The sequence below is a fragment of the Neophocaena asiaeorientalis genome, unplaced genomic scaffold (assembly GCF_003031525.2).
Source record: "Neophocaena asiaeorientalis asiaeorientalis breed wild unplaced genomic scaffold, Neophocaena_asiaeorientalis_V1.1 scaffold476, whole genome shotgun sequence".
Lineage (NCBI taxonomy): Eukaryota > Metazoa > Chordata > Mammalia > Artiodactyla > Phocoenidae > Neophocaena > Neophocaena asiaeorientalis.
Genome location: NW_020172178.1, coordinates 6,298,349 through 6,318,513, shown reverse-complemented (window position 1 = coordinate 6,318,513; position 20,165 = coordinate 6,298,349). Strand labels below are relative to the sequence as shown.

Here is a 20,165-nt window from a genome sequence, read left to right as displayed (position 1 = left end):
ACGGGTTGCGTCCTAACAGTCTCATTTTCCAACCGAGGTAACTGAGGCTCCGAGAGCCCCGGGGACCCGCCTCTGCTCCGACACAAGACCGCGCCCAGGTCTGGTGGCAGAGGCGCTCCCGGTCCCGCCCCCGGAGGCCCCGCCCCTGGAGGCCCCGCCCCGAGCCCGAACTGGTCCTCGCGCAGAGCAGGGAGACAGGTGGAGGGGAGCCCAGCCCTGAGCTCCCGGCGCCACCATGGGCAACAGCGCGGGCCGCAGCGACTTCGAGTGGGTCTACACGGACCAGCCGCACACGCAGCGGCGCAAGGAGATGCTCGGTGAGCTCGGGCCCCAGGTGGGGACAGCCCTGGGGCCGTCTGGTGTCCCGGGACAGCCCGAGCCCAGGGGTCGCTCCTGAGGCCCGGATGCCCAGCAGGCCCTCCCCTACCCTCTGCTCCAGAGAGGGTAGCAGCGCCACTCCTCCTCCCTCAGCGTCCCCGGCTCGGGGTTCCTGAGGGTCCCCAGCTCCGGCCTGGAACTCCCCTCGCGTCTCTGCCTCTGTCCTGGGATCTAAGACACGCGCTCTGCGCCTCAGGGGAGCGCGTTTCAGCTGCTCCATCCTGGCTGTGGGACGCGAGCCACTCCCAGGGCCGGGACCAGGGCTCGAGCTCCGGGGAGAGGTCGCAGCGCAGAGGTCGGCCCCGGGGACTGTCTTTGTACGGGATGCACCGCCCCCGCCTTCGAAGGCAGCTCCGCAGCCACCTGTCCTCCGCCGTATCCCGGGCTCCTATGTGCGCTGAGCGCCGGGGTCCCGGCGGCCCAGCCGGAGGAGTCGCTAAGCCCACCCCCAATCCCGGAGTTTAGGGCAGAATGAGCGCCTCGAAGGAAGCAAACGCTGAACCAGAGAGACAAGTTTTTAAAAAACAGACTGTACCAAAGAGTCTGTCCTTTTATTTTATAGCCTAAAACACGGTGGCCCCCCTCTCTGTCGTTCAGTGTCCCGGGAGGTCATTTTTACCTACGTGGTCACCCATCCTTTGGATTCACCCATCCTGATGGGCTCCATCCGTCTCTCAGGAAGACCCAGGATGTACAGTCCTTTACCTGCGATTAGGGGTTAAAGGGCTCGCACCTCCAGAACAGCTTTTACTAGGTGCCGCCAAATCGCCTTTGCAGTGCCGGGCCAGCTTCCAGCAGGGTGGACACGTTCCCCTGCCCCAGAGTCCGTCGCCATTTCACCACACCCTCGCCTACACCTGGGGTTGGCAAACGTTTTTAATCTTTACCAAGCAGATTGACAGAACAATACTATTTCATTGTGGGTTAAATTTTTAATTTGATGATTGATTTCAATGTTTAATTGGTCATTTAAAATTTTTTTTCTCTTGGCTTGGTCTTTTGCTTGTTGGTGTTAGAGCTCTTTGTATAGAGGCTTTTAACCCTTTGTCTTATACATTGCAAATCTTTTTCCCTTTATAGTCACAAAAGGTTTTTTTTTTTAAAATGCATTTGAATAGGTTGACTTTTTTTTCTTTAGAATTTTCCCTTTGGTGTCTTCCTGCCCCACCCCAAGACTAGGGAAATATCTGTCCTATTACCTTTCAGACACCGGATGCACTGAGTGGTTAGTGTATGACCGTGCCCTGCTGTTGCTGGGGGTTCAGGGCCTAGAGACCCCTGGGTGGGTCTGTAACGTCTGTGGTTTTTTCCTGTGAGGTGAGCAGTAATCCAGCACTATTTACGCCTGCGAACTTCCTGCAGGTGGCTCAGAGGGCACTTGGTGATCATCTGGTCCTCCCTCCCCCACGGAGCACAGGCATCGTGACTGCTGTCTCTCAGCAGTTTCAAGGCAGGGCTGTGTTTCCTTCCCCTCCCCTGGCTGTCCCCCACCTCCCCCTTACAGGACTCCCTGGGCACCTGGCCTCAGGTGGAGAAGGCTGCGGGAGGGATGTATCCTGGCCCATAGAGCTGCCTGGAGGGATCCAGACACTCTGGGTTGCAGACTTACTTTCCCAATCTGCATAATGGGCACCACCATCCTTTCTGGAGGAGTGGGTATGAGGATAAAAGGAGAGCTTGGGTGAGAAAGTGCTCACTGTGGTACCCAGCACGCCAGAACATGGAGAATGATCTGTCTCTCAAGATGGAAGCCACGGACCCTGGAACCAATCCAGGAAGCATCCTGGACAGGGTGGCTGGGAAGCCTGGAAGACTTGGAGGAGAGAGAGGTGACTTGGGCCAGGGTGGGGGCAGCACAAGTTCTCAAGGGCTGACTCTCCAGGGAGCTTTGCAAATCCCCTCTGTGCACTGGGTGCTGTGGATTCCAGTTTTGAGCTAACGAACTTGGAATGTGCCATTCCCCCTCCCTCTCAGGCATTTGCGAACGCTGTTCCTCCGCCTGGGGGACCTTCCTCGCTACTCTGCCCCACTCGCTCAGTTCTCCCTCCTGTGGGAATTACCCCCCCCTCCCAACCGAGCCCGGGCCAGAGGAGGGTGCTTCAGGGGGATTCCCCTCCACTGCTCCAGCCCATCGGGTCCTTATCTCTCTGGGGCACGTTACGTGGCTCTAGACCTTGGCTGTGAGCTGATCTCCTGGCAAGGACAACACCCACTCATTAGTCATGTGAACCTGGGCAAGTCAATAAGCAGATGAGGAAACTGAGGTTTGATTGAGTTAAAAGGGGTGAATTGTAGCACTTTCTTTATGGAGTTGTGCAGACATTTTTTTAACTATCATTTTTATTAAAAAAAATGTATTTATTTATTTGGTTGCGACAGGTCTTAGTTGTGGCTGGTTGGCTCCTTAGCTGTGGCATGCAAACTCTTAGTTGCAGCATGCATGTGGGATCTAGTTCCCCAACCAGGGATGGAACCTGGGCCCCCTGCGCTGGGAGCGCAGAGTCTTAAACACTGTGCCACCAAGGAAGTCCCTGTTGTGCAGATTAAATGAGGTGGTGTTCATGCTTAGCCCAGCACTCAACAAAATGTTAGCTGCGATGATAATTATTACCTCTTGCAGAAAGGCCCAGGTTTTCCCCAAGGACAGGGAATGCCTTTCCATCTCTGTTTTCCTGAAGCTTGTGCTGTTCCCAGCCTGAGGGAAATCCTATGTGTAACTGTCAGCCTCTCTTTACAGAGGAGGCCCCAGAGTGGGGCTCAGAGAGCGGAAGTGACTTGCCTAGGGCCACACAGCTCAGTGACCACAGAGGCCAAGTCGGTGTTCAGGCAGGGATGTGCTCCAGTCCCAGCCAGCTGGCCACTGTGGCCCACACCAAGCTCCTTGGGGGCCACTGGATGCTCAAGGATCCTAATCTTGAAGTCAGAACCCAGGAAGGCCTCGCATAGAGCTGGTTGCCGTGCTCTTCGCACAGGACCAAAGTCCGTCTCCAGATCCCGCCTGGATGGGGACGTGCTTTGCAGGCCAGGGTTGAGGCTCCCTGTGCTGCGAGGGCAGGAACGGAGCCGGCGAGACTCTGGTAACATTGGAGACCAGAGTCCAAGCCAGGTGTGCCCAGCGGAATAAGAAGCAGGGTTTGAATTTGTCTTTTCAAAAACAAATAGCTTTGTGATTTTTTTTTGTGTTTTACCATGTATGTGCCCTTTCATAAGTAAAAAAAAAAAAAAAAAAAAAAAAAAAAAAATCAGGCGATCAAAGGAAAGCAGGGAAGTGAGACTCTGCAGTTGTTGGATTATTTGCTCACGAAAGGCCCTGGGGTGGGCGTAGGGGTCTCTGAGTGGCGAGTGGTAAAATCCAGAACTGAACTGGCCGACACTCTCAGGCGCATTCGTGGAGGCTCTTCACCCAACCACAGAGATGCTGGAGCCAGGGGTGGAGGGCCGGCCAGCCACACGGCCATTCTCTCCCGCCCCTGTCCTTGCTGCAGTCAGCCTTCTCCTCGTCCTCCAGGCGGGCTGCAGCCTGTGTCCACCCAGCTCTGAGATTCCCACAGAAGAGAGGTGCCTCTCTCCCCTTCTGCCCTGAGTAGCCCGTCCTCCCCTTGAGCCAGCTCATCTCTGGCCAGAGCTGTGAGTCCTCTGATTGGCCAGTGGGCGGGGGGCTGTGATGGGCAAACCGCACAGTATCACATTGTGACGTCAGAGAGTTGCAGCTCTCCGAGAAAGGGGTGCTCTGATCCTAAGTTGGGTGGGGAGGGAGGGGTGCTGGGTGCATGGGCACACAGCAGCACAGACAATAGGTGATCCCTGGGACCCTATTTTTTAAAAAAATATTTATTTATCTGGGTCTTAATTGCGGCATGTGGGATCTAGCACCCTGACCAGGGATTGAACCCAGGCCCCTGAATTGGGAGCATGGCGTCTTACCCACTGGACCACCAGGGAGTCCCTCTAGGACCCTATTTGAGCTGACTGTGTCCTCCCTGGCTTGAGTCCTCCAAGGGCTTCCCTTCCTAGAATCTCATCTCTGCTCTGCGTATTGGCACCCCCGTGCTCTGGCCCCTGCCTTTTCTCCTTACTGTCTGCTCTCTAGCCACTTGGTGGGATATACCTGCCACCTGCCCATTTCCTACTTCATGGCTTTCGCAAATGCTGTTTCCTCTGCTTGAATTCTTTTTCCCTACTCTTCGTCTACAGAACTCCTATGCATCCTTCAGGTCTCAGCCTAAATGTCCCTTTCTCAGAAACACTGTCTAACAGCGCGTGCCCTCACACACGGTATGCTGGGAAATGTTAAATAATCAACTGAATCTCTGGAGGGAACAAAAGACCCCGATTCGCAAATTGGCATTTGCCAATTTTTGTAGCTATTTCCATCATGGCCAATTTCAAACTAACGACGTGCATCGCTGCCCACTGAGTTGGGGAGAGGGCGGTATATTTGGGCACTTGACAGCGGCAGGCATAGGCTGGTTGCCCACACCACAGTCTATCCCCGTCTCTGCCGCCCAGCTATTCCTTCCCTATCCTTCCGTAGGGTGCTGTGCACTGTTACCTTGTGACCTTTGCTCCCATCTGTAATTCTACATTGATTTGTGGGGTGATAGCTTTGTCTGACTCTCCCACTCAACTCTGAGCTTCCCAAGGGCAGGGCCGGGCCCACCTCCACCAGTGCTCTTCCCAGCGAGGCTGAGTGAGGCAGTAGGCACCTACCAAAGCTTGAGCATCTCTAGTCCAACCTGCCACGACCGTCGCAGGGTTTCCCTCCCTCCAGAGGTGCCAGGGACCTGTCAGCCACAGCTCAGAGCATGCAGTTTAATCCTTGCCAGCTGGAGAGCAGGGAGACATCCCGTTTTTTTTTCCCCCTCTAATATCTCTCTCTCTCTCTATTTATTTATTTGGTTTGCTGGGTCTTAGTTGGCACGCAGGATCTTTAGTTGCCGCACACTGGATCTTTTTAGTTGCGGACAAGTTGGATCTTTAGTTGTGGCATGTGAACTCTTAGTTGCGGCCTCTGGGATCTAGTTCCCTGACCAGGGGTCGAACCCGCACCCCTGCATTGGAAGCGTGGAGTCTTAACCACTGGACCGCCAGGGAAGTCCTAACATTTTTTTCATTCGTTTTGTTTCTCTCCCCCACTCCTTTTTTTTTTTTTTTTTTTTGGCCTTACAGACATTTGCATTTTTTTTTAATGCAGGGCAGGACCCTGGGAAGTTAGGCCCCTTGCCCAAAGGTCACCCAGCCTGGTCAGGGTTAGGACAGGGCTGTAACTTGGTGACTCCGGCCTGCGCCTCTGTTCCACCCTCTTCTCCAGGCGGGACCTGAAGAGAGCCTGTCCTCCCCGGCGCGTGACCCACGGGCAGTCACCAGCTCCCGCGGCCCCTTCCTCTCCTCCCTTCCGCCTCCGTACTGATGTGTGTGCTGTACCTTCACCTAGCCTGCTTCTAATCCACGTTCTTTCATTCGCACCAGCTTTTATGAAGTGATTTACATGCCATAAAATTCACTCATTTTAAAGGAACAGTCCAGTGATTTTTTAGTAAAGTTACACAGTCTAGTTTTAGAGCCTTCCCCTCACCCCAGAGGTCCCTAGGACCACTTGCCGTCACTCGGCAGCCCACCCTGTATCCTTAGAGCCACTCCTCGTCCCTCGAGTTTCGGCTCGAGTGTCACGGGGCTCAGTGTGTGTGTCCGAAGCACGTCCTAGTCGGGACACACCCCTGTGCCCCGCACGTGTGCCTCCCACCCCCGCTGAGCCTGCGAGCCCCTCCCGCCTCTGGGGCCTGGGGCCGGCTCAGCCCAGACCTTCGGCAAATATTTGTCCGGAATCAAGAGCAGGTTTGGCGGGAGGTGGGTCAGTGATTCCCAAAGGCACTTTGGGCCGCTTCGCCGGTTCCCCCAGAGCACCGCCCACACTGACCAGCCAGGCTTAGGCTTGCCTTTGGGCTCCCAAACCGGAAAGGAGGGGGCGAGACGGGGCAGGGCAAGGCGGCTTAGGAAGCACTGGGGCCAGAGCTGCGGGGGAGCCGTTTAGGAAGGAGGGGATGAAGAGGGCTTGGTGCCTTTGCTGGAGATGCTGTCAGAGGACAGGTGCTCAGCCCCTGGGGGGAGAGGGAAGGTGCTCCGCACGGGGTGGCTTGTGGCGGGACAGGGTCAGACAGGTGCTGGACGCAGGTGGGCACAGTGAGCTGACCGACACGATGGAATGTTCAGGCTGGAGAGCGCTTGGTGGTGAAAGGCGGTGACAAGGCCCCCCTGGAGCCAGCAGGACTGTCTTGCGATGTCACTTGACCTCCCTGGGGAAGCGGTCAGGGTATCCAGCCCTAGATGGTGCCCGGCCGGGTGCGTGGAGGATCCAGAGTGGGGAGAAGCCCCGTGTGCTCCTGGGAGCCCTGGAGGAGGCCGGTGAGAAGGGACCTCATCGCGGCCGGTCAGCAGGGGCTGCGCGGGAACCCTCGCTCCCTGCGGAGGGCGAGGGCCCGGCAGCGCCCCCTGCCGGGCTGCCTGTTTCTGCCGTTTCCTCCCCACCACGCCTGGCCCAGCAGGATTTGTCAGGAATCTTCTGGGAATAACCAGGTGTCCACGGGGGGGCTGTTCTGTGGGGTCAGCGTAGGGCAGTGGGGTCAAGCTGCTTCCCTTCAGGCAGGCTCCTCTGCTGAGCCCTCTGGGCCCTCATGAACAAGTCCGCCACGTATGTAAATATATGTAATGCACGGAAATGTTCCCATCTGCTGGAGCCAAGCTCCCCAACACCTCGGGGCCTGCGGCCTCCTCTCCATTGTCCACCCGAGGCCCATGTGCCCCGGGGAAGGCCCCACCTCCAGGCCCTCACAGCCCAGAGTTGTCAGTGGGTGCCTTAGGGACGGAGAGTGAGGAAGCTGGCCCAGAGAGGGACAGGGGCTGGCCCAAGGGCACGCAGCAGTTGGACTGAGCCAGGCTGCAGTGAGGCTCTCTTGAACTGGGACCCAGGATTTTCTCTGGGCGCTCTGCCCTGACGATGTAGCCCAGCTCCAGGAAACAGCTCCTCTCGGGGCTGAGGAATCCCTGTGGACTCTGGAGGAGCCAGTGGAAAATTAGGTCGTTTCTCCATGTGGTAGAAGCTCTGTATGGTCATCTCTAAGATGGGGGGACAGTCCCCTCCTGGGCAGGGTGGTGAGGGCTGCACGAGGAAGTGTGTGTCAGACGCCGGGCACGTTTCACCACACCCGGGCTCCGGCCACATCCACGGGCCTGAAGGCGGGGGGTCCTGAGGTCAAGTCTTGGCTCTGTCGGCCTCGCCCTGCCTTGTCAGACCCTTCCCTGGGCCTCCGCCCCTCCTTTCTGTGTCATGCCTGGACAGTGTGGCTTCTAGCAATGGTTGTTTTCGTGGGCAGCTTGCCTTGGGCCCCGCCCAGGCTGCTGCTGGAAGGCCCATTTGCATGGGTCTGTTTGTCTCTGGTTCCGTGTGGCTGTCCATGCGGGCTCCAGGCTGCCCCACAGGAGCAGAGAGCCCTTGAGGCGTGAGTGTCCTAACCCAGCTTCTCTGGTGCTCTGTGCTGGAGGCCTGAGCGAGCAGGGTTCCCCCCGACATCAGCTGAGATCCCCCAGGGGGGCAGAGCCTGGTCAGGCTGGGCCAGGTTTGGGTGTCCAGCCAGGCCCAGAGGACTCCTCGTGGGGCTGCCAGGGCACTCTCGCCCTCCTCCTGGGCATCCCACCTCTCCTGGGGCCCAGAGAACATGGAGCCAGCAGCTTTCCCCTACCCAGCCTCATCCCTGAGCCCCAGAAGAGGCGCCCCCTCTGTCAGGCCAGCACCCCCTGGCCTTCTCCGTGACACCCGCCCCGCATCTCTGTCCTCTCCTTCTGCCATCCGCTGGCCCCAATCTCTCCCATCTCAACCCCCGAGCCAGGCCTCCCTCCCCAGGCCTGCGCTTGGCCTCACCTTCTCACCTCGCCTCCTGCTGAAACGGTTCTTGCTGGGGCCCACAGGGCCTTGCTAAGTCCAGCAGGTGCCTGTCCGGCCTTCCTTGCCGTGACCCTCCTTGACCCCCCGGCAGCTGGGCACCCCCAAGCCCACGGCTCCATTTATCCCAAACTCGACTGCACCCAGTGACCTCATTAGGCCCGCCTGGCTGGAGGGTCCCAGAGCATCTTCTCAGGGAGGCCTCTAGGCCTCCCACCTCCTAGGGACCTAGAAGCCCTGGAATTGAAAAGGTTCGATGTTTGCTGTTTCGTTTGAGCGAAGATGGATCTTTGTCCAGCAGGCGGTAGATGAGCTAGTGAACCAGCCTGACCCTGCTCACCAGCGCGGCTCGGGTGGGTCCGGAGGGGCCCCACTCCTTAGACGGTGCCTTCCTGGGGTCTCTGCTGAAGGCCAGGGGTGTTCAGTGAGGTCTCCGAGCCGTGCCACCTGTCCAGCAGGCGGTAGATGAGCTAGTGAACCAGCCTGACCCTGCTCACCAGCGCGGCTCGGGTGGGTCCGGAGGGGCCCCACTCCTTAGACGGCGCCTTCCTGGGGTCTCCGCTGAAGGCCAGGGGTGTTCAGTGAGGTCTCCGAGCCATGCCACCCCTGGAATCCGCTGGGCTCCTAGCTCCCTGGCCACCGTCTCTGAGCCCCCACTTTTTAAAAAATTTTTATTTATTTATTTATTTTTGCGGTACGCTGGCCTCTCACTGTTGTGGCCTCTCCCGTTGCGGAGCACAGGCTCCGGACGCGCAGGCTCAGCGGCCATGGCTCACCGGCCCAGCCGCTCTGCGGCATGGGGGATCTTCCCGGACCAGGGCACGAACCCGTGTCCCCTCGCATCGGCAGGCGGACTCTCAACCACTGCGCCACCAGGGAAGCCCCTGAGCCCCCACTTTTGACTCGCCTGGCTTGCTGGGGCTCCTCCTGCCTGCACTGTGGTCTGGACAGGGCCTCCGGGCAGGGTGGAGGTCGTCTGGAGCTCACGTGTTTGGCCCCTTCTCGGGATCGCCCCTGAGCTGCCCAGCATCCGGCTTGTGCGTGGGCCGCCTTTTTCCGTTGCTTCCAGCAGGATGGCTGGGTCTAGTGACTATAGTGGCCGGGGAGCATGGGGCCTTTGCTCATAGGTTAAAGCAAGCCTGGGGCCAGATCACCTCCAAGAGCAGCCCACAGCCCCAAAGGTCAGAAATGGGATGTTTTTTACTCTCAGATCAGAAAACTGTATTTAATAACAACAGTAGTAACAGCTCCCAGGGCTCAGAGCTGTCATCCCAGCCTCACCAGAGCCTGGATGGGCAGGTCGGGGTGTCACCCCCATTTCCCAGATGTGGAGCCCTAGGCTGGGGCAGTGCTGTGGCCTGCCCAGTCGGCCAGGGTGAGGGGCTGGGGACCAGGCGCCCCAGGCTGTGTTGAGGCCGCACCCGAGCTGAGGGCAGCTGAGTCCCTGGGAAACTGTCAGGAAAGGAGGAAGGGGCGCCAGGCCAGGCAGGGAAGGGACACCCAAGGATGTTCTCCTTTGCTTCCACTCATGCACGACTTACTGGCCTTGTATGACAGATGGGGCACCAGAGGCCCACCGTCCAAGGTCACAGCTGCTGGGCTCTGTCACTGCCCTTGCCTCTGAGGGGTACGGAAGTGGCCTGTTTGCTGGCCTGGATCCCTGAGCTGGGGTGCTTGTCCCTGCTGGCTTGCCAGTCTGTGCTCACCTGGTGCAGGTGTGGCCTGCCCCAGGCCTGGCCTCCTTCCAAGGGGAAGATGGAGAGACCTGCCCTGTGGAGGCTGGTGGCCTCTGGCTGCCTGGCTGAGCTCCCAGGTGTACCTGGGCAGGCGAGGGCCCGGACCCTTGGAGGCTGGCGTCCAGAGGCCACCTCTGGTGGGCGGGAGGCTGATGGAGCCCTGCGGCCTGTGGTCCCAACCTGACATTCAGGTATGCAAATGTTCGGGAACTTTGCACGTGATTTCCTGGGCACTGGGCGAGAACATTCCTGAAGGCTGGGTTGCAGGCACATCCTTCTTCCCCTGGCCTTCGTGAAGACGCCTCTATCCTCCCCTGCTCCACCTCACTGTGGCTGCTGGATTCCCACCCCCTCAGGCCTCTCAACCCCACAGTGGAAGCACGCATCTTCCTGGGCACCACTGAGGCCCGCCTTCTGAAATGTGCCCGCTCACTCTGACCCCCTTTGGCGGCAGGAACAAGCTGGGATGAGGCTTGCCCCCTGCCCCCCTCCCGAGTGGGGCCAACCCCCCAGGTTGGGGTCCTTTTGTCTCCTTTGCCCCGTCTGGCGGGGTGATGCTGGGCGAACGTCATGCTGGCTGGTCCACCTCGGCCGAGGCTGGCGGGCAGTGGCACCCTTGAGGGGCAGGGTCGAACGTGAGTTACCGCTGCGCCCAGCGCCAGGCCAGTGCAGGGATGGGGTAGTGAGGTCAGCTGGGCTGTCAGAGCCCGGGGTTTCCTCATCCCCCGTCCAGTTGCTGTGTGTTTCCTAGAGCTGCAGAGACAAATGACCACAGACAACGCGCTTGTTATCTTACGGTTCTGGAGGTCAGAACTCTGACCCAGGTCCCACTGGATGAAGTTTCTTCTGGAGGCTCCAGAGGGGAATCTGTTTCCTGGCCTTTCCAGCTTCTGGAGCCGCCTGTGCCCCTCGATCTTCACAGCTAGCGAGGCCAGTGGAGACCTTGCACATCCCCAGACCTCCTCTCCTGCTCGCTTTCCCACTGTCCTGAGCCTGGGATGACCGGGATACTCCAGGCTCTCCTTGCTGTTGTGAGGTCAGCAGACCAGCACCCTGGGTGCAGCCTGACTTCCAGGGTCCCTCAGAAGCTGACCGATTCACAGTGAGGGGAGTAGGACCTGGACATGTTTGGGGGGCCCCTGTTCCGCCCACCCCAGTTGCCAGTCTCTCCCTCCACCTTGTGAGCTGGTTCCAGGCGGCGGGGCCTTGGCACCCCCTTCCCTGCATCTTCCTCCACCTGCCCGGGGCAGCGAGTACCCTTCGGGGCCTCTGGCGTTTCTGGGACAGCCAAGTCGCCTCCCACACGCAACGCAGGGACAGCCCACTTGGCCGCCGTTGGGCCATGTGGGCAGGCCCGGGAGGAGAGCGCCATGCAGCCTAATCCCACCACCGCTGTCCCCAGCATACCCGTCTTCGGGCAGCATCCTGGCCGCCGGCCTTCACGGTGCACTTTGTTGGGTGGTCGTCATAAAGCGCAGATTCATCTGGGTGTCTGCTCCCGGCCAGTCAGCCTGAGCTTTCCGTGCCTTATCTATTCATCCTCCCAGTGACCTGTTTATGGTTCAGAAACGAGCCTTGGAGCTGACGTAACCTGCTCGGAGCTGGGATTTTTTTGTTTGTTTGTTTTTTTTCTTTAGTACGCGGGCCTCTCACCACCTCTCCTGTTGCGGAGCACAGGCTCTGGACGCGCAGGCTCAGCGGCCATGGCTCACGGGCCCAGCCGCTCGGTGGCATGTGGGATCTTCCCGGACCGGGGCACGAACCCGCGTCCCCTGCACTGGCAGGCGGATTCTCAACCACTGCGCCACCAGGGAAGCCCCGGAGTTTTTGTTTTTAAACTTAAAAAACAAAATTGTGGTAAAGGATAACATAAAATTTGCCATTTTAACCGTGTGTGAAACATGTGATTTGGGGGCATTCATGACTTTCACGGTGTGGTGTAGCCATCACTACTATTTCCAAAACTTTTTCATGACTCCAAACAGAAATTCTACACCCATTACCAGTCACTGCCCATCGCACCCCCGCCCCCCCAGCCCTGGAAACCTCTACTTTCTGGTTCTGTGAACTTGCCTGTTCTAGATATTTCACGTAAGCGGAATCGTACGGTATGTGGCCTTTCCTGACTGGCTTCTTTCACACGGCATCATGTCTTCAAGGTTCATCCGTGTTGTACGCAGCCTGCGGTAGTCCTTCAGGCCTGTGTTTTGGGCGGCGGAGGTGCTGCTACTTTATTTGGGAGTCAGTTCCCGGGGGCAGGATTGAGGGAGCCGGCACTGTGACAGAGAAGCAGTGAATTCAATATAAGGGCTTTTTAAAACTGAGGCATAATTGACCTATAGCATTATATTAGCTTCAGGTGATTTTTAAAAAAAAATTTTATTGAAATATAGTTGATTTACAAGGTTGTGTTAGTTTCAGGTGTACAGCAAAGTGATTCAGTTATACATACATATATATATATGTAAATACATATATATATAATTTTTTTGCGTTCTCTCTCATTGTACTGAGCAGAGTTCCCTGTGCTCTACAGTAGGTCCTTGTTGCTTATCTATTTTATATATAGTAGTACGCACATATATATATATATATTTTAAAGAAGATGTTGGGGGTAGGAGTTTATTTATTTATGTTTGCTGTGTTGGGTCTTCGTTTCTGTGCGAGGGCTTTCTCTAGTTGTGGCAAGCAGTGGCCACTCTTCATCACGGTGTGCGGGCCGGTCACTATCGCGGCTTCTCTTGTTGAGGAGCACAGGCTCCAGACGCGCAGGCTCAGTAGTTGTGGCACACGGGCCTAGTTGCTCCGCGGCATGTGGGATCTTCCCAGACCAGGGCTCGAACCCGTGTCCCCTGCATCAGCAGGCAGATTCTCAACCACTGCGCCACCAGGGAAGCCCATGTGCCAGGTCTTAATTGCGGCACGCGGGATCTTTAGTTGCGGGATGCGGGCTCTCAGTTGCAGCGTGCGGGATCTAGTTCCCTGACCAGGGATCAAACCCAGGCCCCCTGCATTGGGAGCATGGAGTCTTAACCACTGGACCACCAGGGAAGTCCCAGTAGTGCGTATATTTTAATCCCAAACTCCTAATTTATCCCTCCCCCACCAACATAGTGATTTGATATGGTATACTGTGAAATGATCCCAACAAGTCACTATACATAGTTATAAATTTTTTTTTTCTCGATGAGTTCTTGGATGACAAGTTCTTTTATTTTTTAATAGATCTTTATTGGCGTATAATTGCTTCACAGTACTGTGTTAGTTTTTCTTGCACAACTGAATCAGCCATATGCACACACATGTCCCCATATCCCCTCCCTCTTGAGCCTCCCTGCCACCCTCCCTATCCCACCCCTCTAGGTCATCGCAAAGCACCGAGCCGATCTCCCTGTGCTATGCGGCTGCTTCCCACCAGCCACCTATTTTACATTCGGTAGTGTATATATGTCGATGCTACTCTCACTTCACCCCAGCTTCCCGCTCCCACCCCAAGTCCTCAAGTCCATTCTCTATGTCTCCCTCTTTATTTGGATGAGAAGTCCTTGATGAGAACTTTCAAGAGCTACTTTCCTATCAACTTTAAAATATGCAACGCAGTATTAATAACTACAGTCACCGTTCTAGACATCACATCCCCATGTCCTACGTATTTTGTAACTGGAAGTTTCATTCCTTCCTAAGGCTGAATAATATTGCATTGTGTAGAGAGACCATATTTTGTTTAACTACTCATCAGTTAACGGACACTTGGGTTGCTTCCACCTTCTGGCTATTGTGAATAGTTCTGTGAACATGGATATGCAAGTTTCTGTCTGTGTCCCTGATTTGAGTTCTGTGGGGTATACATTTGGCAGTGGAATTGCTGGGTCTTACGGTAATCCCATGGTTAACTTTTTGAGGAACCACCCAGTTGTTTTGCACACTGGCTGCACCATTTTCCGTTCCTACTAGCAGCACACAAACAAGGGCCCCCATTTCTCTGCAGCCTCGTCAGCACTTGCGAGTTTCCGTTTTTTGAGTTTGGCCGTCCTAGCGGCTCTGCGGTGGGATCTCACCGTCGGGCTGGCTGCACCCCCTTGCTGCTGCTGAGCACCTCTTCGTGTGCTTAGAGAAACAGGTGCACATCTTTGGAGAAATATCTATTCAAGTCCTTTGCTCATTTTTTATTGGGTTGTTTGTCTTTTTGTTTTTGGGTAGTAGGGTATCTTTATATATTCTTGTTGCTAAACCCTTATCCAGAGCCGGAATTTGAACCCTTTCTGAACGCGGCTCCCTGCCACCCCCCGTGGAGATGCTGTGGCCCCCTGGGCCCCTCTCAAGCAGGGCTGTGGCTTATCGCCAGGCCTGGGCTTGTTTGCTCTTTCCTAAGTTCTGCTTTGATGCTTGTGCTGTGACCACCATCCTTCGGGACCTGATTAGGTGGTGTCCTTGGCAGCTTCGGGGAAAGCTCCCGGGATCAAAGGGCCCAGGCAGTTTTGCCGAGCTTGGAAGCCTGGGGGGTGGCCCCAGCAGTAGGGGGAAGGAGGCTGGAATGGGAGCCAGGGGTAGGGGTGTGAGGTTCGGCCGACTCCCCTGGCAGGCTGTCTTGAGGGCTGTATAGCACCACTGCCCAGTTGGTCGGAGCCAAAACCACCGTAGCCGCCAGATGAGGTGGAGGCTCGGTGGGAGTGCTGGTGTGTAGATAGCAGGGGTGTCAGTGCTGCCTGGGGGATTCTGTAGGCTTCCTGGGCAGAGGTTCTAGGATGTGGGAACCCCGACTACCGCCCCCCGCCCCCGCCCCGACATCTCCAGCAGACGCAGGCTGTCCCACCATCAGGCTCCAGGACCGGTATGTGGAACACATACCCCGTGAGGCACATCCTGCCCACACTGTGTCACACTGGGACACAGAGGCCCAGAGAGGGTGGGAATGCACCATGGCCACACAGCAGGATCAAGACTGACCTCGAGATGGGCTTGTGGCACCACCACAGCTTGGGCAGGAAGACTCTGAGCCTGAGTCTCCCCTCTGGGGCAGCAGTCCTTGTTGTGTTTCTCCTTGCATACCCCCAGGGACAGGCAGCTCACCACCTATGAGGCAGCCTGTTCCATTGCTGGGGGGCTCTGACAGAAAGTTCTCTGGGCTGGGAGGAAGAAGGCAGCCCTGTCACACACTTCCATTCTGAGCACTAAAGGGCAGCGACTTCCTGGGTCACTAGGAGGGAAGCGTAGGCCAGGATTCAACCTTGGCCTGGCCAATTCCATTTGGGGCCCAGCCTCTGCTGCAGCCCTGGACATCCTCTTCACAGGCCAGCCTGAGGCCGCCCAGCTGCTGGATGGGTAGGAGGGGTGGGCACTGAAGGCACTGGAGACGGGTACTGACTGTCCTAAGGGTGCCTGGGACGAGCCCCGCCCTTGCCGGCCTGGATCCCAATCTGTGGGTCAGGACGCTGGCTCCACCTGAGGGCCTGTCTCCTCTGCCCGGGAACCAAGGGACACAGCAGACCTGTAGTGGGAGGGTTGACTGTCCCCTTGAGCATGTGATGCCCCCCAGCCCTGTCCCTCCGTGCCCCTGGATACAGCACCAGCCTTAAGCCTGCCAGCCCCCTCCCACCAAGCAGAGGTTTCTAGAAGGCACTGATCTCTTGCCCCAAGGCCCCCACCCCACCCTGTTCTCTTCCGGCTGCCTCCTCGGCTGGGAAGGCCCTCCCTGCTTGGGCAACTCCCACTGCCATTGTTTTTTCCTTTCCCGTAAAACAAAATACAGAAAAGTACAAAAGATACTATAACAAACACCCACCACCCAAAATAAGTATTCAACATTTTATCATATTTCCTTCAGATCTTGTTTGTTTTACAAACTGAAACACAGAGACAAAGCCAGAGCCCTCCATTCGCGTGCGCTGAACCTGTGGCTGTCGGCAGCTGTTTTGATTTCGGGAATTATGTATCTGTGGTCCATGCTGACGCCTGCTCTTTGTTTAGGCTGGTGACAAAGACCCCCACCCTGGGGAGTCTCCCCAGAGCCCCCTGGGTGGTGGGGGGAGACGGGTCTGCCTGCCTCCCTCGGCACGAGCACAGGCGAGGCTGCTTCTAGGCCCAAAGCCGCAGTGCCAGATCTCAGAGCGACTCTCCGTGTCACTGCCTGGGAGCTTAATGGATGGTGGAGGGAAAGACAGGGAAGATGGCAGGAAAAATTTAAGGAGGGAGGAGGGGAAGCATGCATCTGGGACCCACACGGCCAGCGCCCCCTCACCTTCTCTCCCGGTCCTCCCTGCAGCCAAGTACCCGGCCATCAAGGCCCTGATGCGGCCAGACCCTCATCTCAAGTGGCTGGTGCTGGGGATGGTGCTGGCGCAGCTGCTGGCCTGCTGGCTGGTGCGGGGCCTGGCGTGGCGCTGGCTGCTCTTCTGGGCCTACGCCTTCGGGGGCTGCGTGAACCACTCGCTGACGCTGGCCATCCACGACATCTCGCACAACACGGCCTTCGGCACTGGCCACCCTGCCCAGAACCGCTGGTTCGCCGTCTTCGCCAACCTGCCCTTGGGTGTGCCCTACGCCTCCTCCTTCAAGAAGTACCACGTGGATCACCACCGCTACCTGGGCGGCGACGGGCTGGACGTGGACGTGCCCACGCGCCTTGAGGGCTGGCTCTTCTGCACGCCGGCCCGCAAGCTGCTCTGGCTGGCGTTGCAGCCCTTCTTCTACTCGCTGCGGCCGCTCTGCGTGCACCCCAAGGCCATGACCCGCATGGAGGTGTTCAACGCCCTGGCGCAGCTGGCGGCCAACGCCACCATCTTCACCCTCTGGGGGCTCAAGCCCATGGTCTACCTGCTGGCCAGCTCCCTACTGGGCCTGGGCCTGCACCCCATCTCGGGCCACTTTGTGGCTGAGCACTACATGTTCCTCAAGGGCCATGAGACCTACTCCTACTATGGGCCCCTCAACTGGATCACCTTCAACGTGGGCTACCACATGGAGCACCACGACTTCCCCAGCATCCCGGGCCGCAACCTGCCCCTGGTACGTGGCCACGGTCGCAGGGCTGCGATGGCACCTTAGTGGGAGGTGGGGGAACGCGGGGAGGGCTTTGGGCCACACTCCGGCCTTTCTCTCGTGCTGATCACGGGATGGCTATGTGCTCACTTGGGGCCCCCAGGGGAGAAGGAAAGGCCACCTGGCACACGGAGTGCCTGGCTGGAGAATAGGAAGGTGAATTTGGCGGGGTGGGGCAGGGGCTCAAGGGGCATTTTACAGTTCAGGCCTCTTGGTTTAATGAAAACCCATTTGAGCACAGCTATGATATTCACTGGCTGGCTGTGTGTCCTGGGGCAAGCCGCTTGCCCTCTCTGTGCCTCAGCTTTCTCTCCTGTAGATGGTGCAGCAGTAACGATACTGCAAGTGAAGCGCCTCCCCTTTCTGACCCTGTCCCTCCGCATTTCTTGTCACTGCCCTGTGACCCTCCAGGGGCCCCCTCACGGCACAGAGAGGACAGGGTGGGCCTTGCCCTTTGTGACCCAAGGGGCTTGGCCCGAGCTGCCTCAGAGTGGAAGCCTCTGGGCTGGCACCTCTGTCTTGGGAGATCTGGGTTGGAGAATTTCTAAAGAAGAAAGAGGGAGGAGGAGGGGGGAGGGGGGAGGAGTTGTTGTCGTTCTGGTCTGGCACTGGTCGGTTAGAGCAGAAGTGACCGCGCACGGGGGGTTGGAGATTGTGGTCGTGGGAAGGCTGTCTGAGTGTGCGAGACTGTGTGTACGTCTGTGTGCCCGCATTCCTACGCGTGATTAGGTGTGCCTGTCCATACGTGCATGTCTGTTCACCCACTCGTGTGCTGGAGTACGCGTGAACACTGGTCTGGGTGTGCAGGTGTTTGTGCCGTGGCCCACGTGACTCTGGAGTCTGACAGCCTGTGTGTCCACCCTGGCTGTGCAGGCCCCGCCCCCACCCCCGCCAATGGTACTGAGGTCCTGCTCTGTGCTGGGCACCATCTCACCGAAGCTTCACCACAAGCCTACACAGCATTTCAAGCCCATCACGCCCATTTCATGGACGCGAAGGGAGAGGCTCAGGGAGCAGGGGTCTCTGACTCAGGAAGCAGCAGAGCCAGAATCTTGACCCAGAACACTCACAGAAGCAGCTGCTGTCAGCTGTGAGCCTTTCCTTCTCCCAAGCAAAGTCAAAGGCTCCCTGTTCCTGCCGTGCGTGTCACCTCATCCCCCTTAGGCCCCCCTTTTCAGTTATAAAGCAGGCCCTGTGCACCTGGTGTGTCCTCTGTGGGGGGAGGGGGAGGCCTCTCCTGCAGTTGGTGTGCATGTAGGTGCTGAGGCTGGAGCACTTCTTGGAGGAGGCGGGCTGAGGGTGTCAGGTGCAGAGAGGGGCAGGGAGCTGGAGGGGGAAATAAATCAGCCTCTCCTGAGGCTGGCAGGAGAGCGACGGGGTGGGAGTATGGTGGAAGCCAAGATCAGAGGGGTTTGCAGGTCCGAGAGGGCACCGAACACCGGGCTGAGGCGCGTGGACGTGGCCTTGGTTCAGCAGGACTCGGCCACCCTGAGGCTCCTGGATCAGAAACTCGGGGTGTGGGCTCCGGGGAGGGGGGTGTGCATTTTAACTCCTCACCCCCATTTGGGACAGGGGCCTCAGCGCCTCTTGGTGCCCCCGGCCAATGGCCCCTCCGCCCTTGGGCAGCGCCGGGCGGGCCCGTACACGGGTACCCTGGGAGATGATAGGGCCGCGCATGTGTGCGCGTGCCCGTGTGCGGCCTCTGACCCGTGTGCCCTCCCCACAGGTGCGGAAGATCGCGCCCGAGTACTACGACCACCTGCCCCAGCACTACTCGTGGGTGAAGGTGCTCTGGGACTTCGTGTCCGAGGACTCCCTGGGGCCCTACGCCAGGGTGAAGCGGGTGTGCAAGCTGGCCAAGGACGGCCTGTGAGCCCGACGGCCGGCGCCCCGAGAGCACGGACCCTGCTGCGCGCGCCTCAGTGCCCGCTGGGAGCAGGGCCTGTGCTCTGTTTGCTGCCCGGCCTCGCCCCGCCCACCTGCAGGGCTGGCCGTCACCTGTCCCCAGGGCGTGCAGTGCTCAGAACTGGTTTGGCTGCATTTGGTTCCCGCACCCTAGGCTGCTGTTCTTGTCCCCCTGGAGTCCCGAGACCACGCCTGGAGACAGCGGGCACGGGTGGCAGCCTGGAGAGGCTTGGTCTGCACGGGGACTGGTGACCGCAGGCCGGGCCCTCCCTTTCAGGACGTCACGCGCGAGGCCTGGCCCGGCGCTGGGTGCCCTGTGCCCAGGGAGCTGATTTCTCTGGCGTGCCCGTGCCCTAAATTAAAGCAGCATGTTTTCAAGTCCACAGAGGGTGCTTCCCAGGAGTGGGCTCGGCTCCTGGCCAGCAGGGCCTGAGGCCACGCTCCTCCCTCTGGGGCAGCCTTCCCCGGGGGCCCTGTCATTGAGTGGCCGGTTTTGGGGGTGTGGGCAGAGATGAGATCCACGTGGTCCTCGGGCCACGTCCCTGCTCCCCCCACAACCCTGCCCCCCACCCCCGCGCCTGCCGAGCTCCTGCTGCACCTTGGGGCCCTCACCCCCACCAGCTCAGACGTGGGGCTTGAGAAGAACAGGTACCACAGGCCGCTGGACCGATGGGTGACTGCCCAAGTGAGCTAGGGCTCTGGCGGAAGCTGGCTGGTGTCCTCGGTGTCTCTGCGAAGCAGGATGCGGCTCGTCCGGACTGTGCGGAGGGCTAATGGCCCAGCTGAGAGGTGGGGAGGCATCGCTGGCGCCAGCTCCTTGGCCCGGGGGCTGTGTCGGGGTGTGGGTCCTGGTCTTCCAGAGGCAGGCGGGCAGCAGGAGGGATGCCTGGGCGAGGCCCTCCCTGCCAGAGGAAGCGGCCGGGCCAAGATGGCCTCCCTTTGGAGCCGTGAGGCTGGGGAGGCCGAGGACCATGGCCCAGGGGCGGGCATGGTGGGGCTGCCTTAGCTGGTCCGGGAGAGAGAGGCCTGGTAGGAAGGCCCAGCTGGGAGGGGAGGAAGGTCTCAGGTGCCTGAGACAGGGCAGTTGCTACGCAAGGACTTCCTGCTCAGGGCTGGGAGTGGCCTCATGTGTGCCAGGCACCCCTGTCCCCGGGTGTTCTGACCACTGAGAT

The 20,165-nt window shown here is 58.5% G+C and overlaps 1 protein-coding gene across 2 annotated transcripts; it reads left to right on the top strand.

Moving 5' to 3' along the window:
- The first annotated feature begins 195 nt into the window (after positions 1-195).
- DEGS2 (delta 4-desaturase, sphingolipid 2) lies at positions 196-19,372 on the top strand. 2 transcript variants are annotated; one of them, XM_024760161.1, is made up of 3 exons: positions 196-317; positions 16,313-17,055; positions 18,815-19,372. In XM_024760161.1, the coding sequence occupies exons 1-3, from the start codon at positions 236-238 to the stop codon at positions 18,959-18,961; spliced, it is 972 nt and encodes a 323-aa protein (XP_024615929.1). In that variant the 5' UTR covers positions 196-235; the 3' UTR covers positions 18,962-19,372. The 2 variants fall into 2 exon arrangements, with proteins under 2 accessions (XP_024615929.1, XP_024615923.1); XM_024760155.1 differs by lacking the exon at positions 196-317 and having other exon boundaries at positions 16,189-17,055.
- Positions 19,373-20,165: the final 793 nt, after the last annotated feature.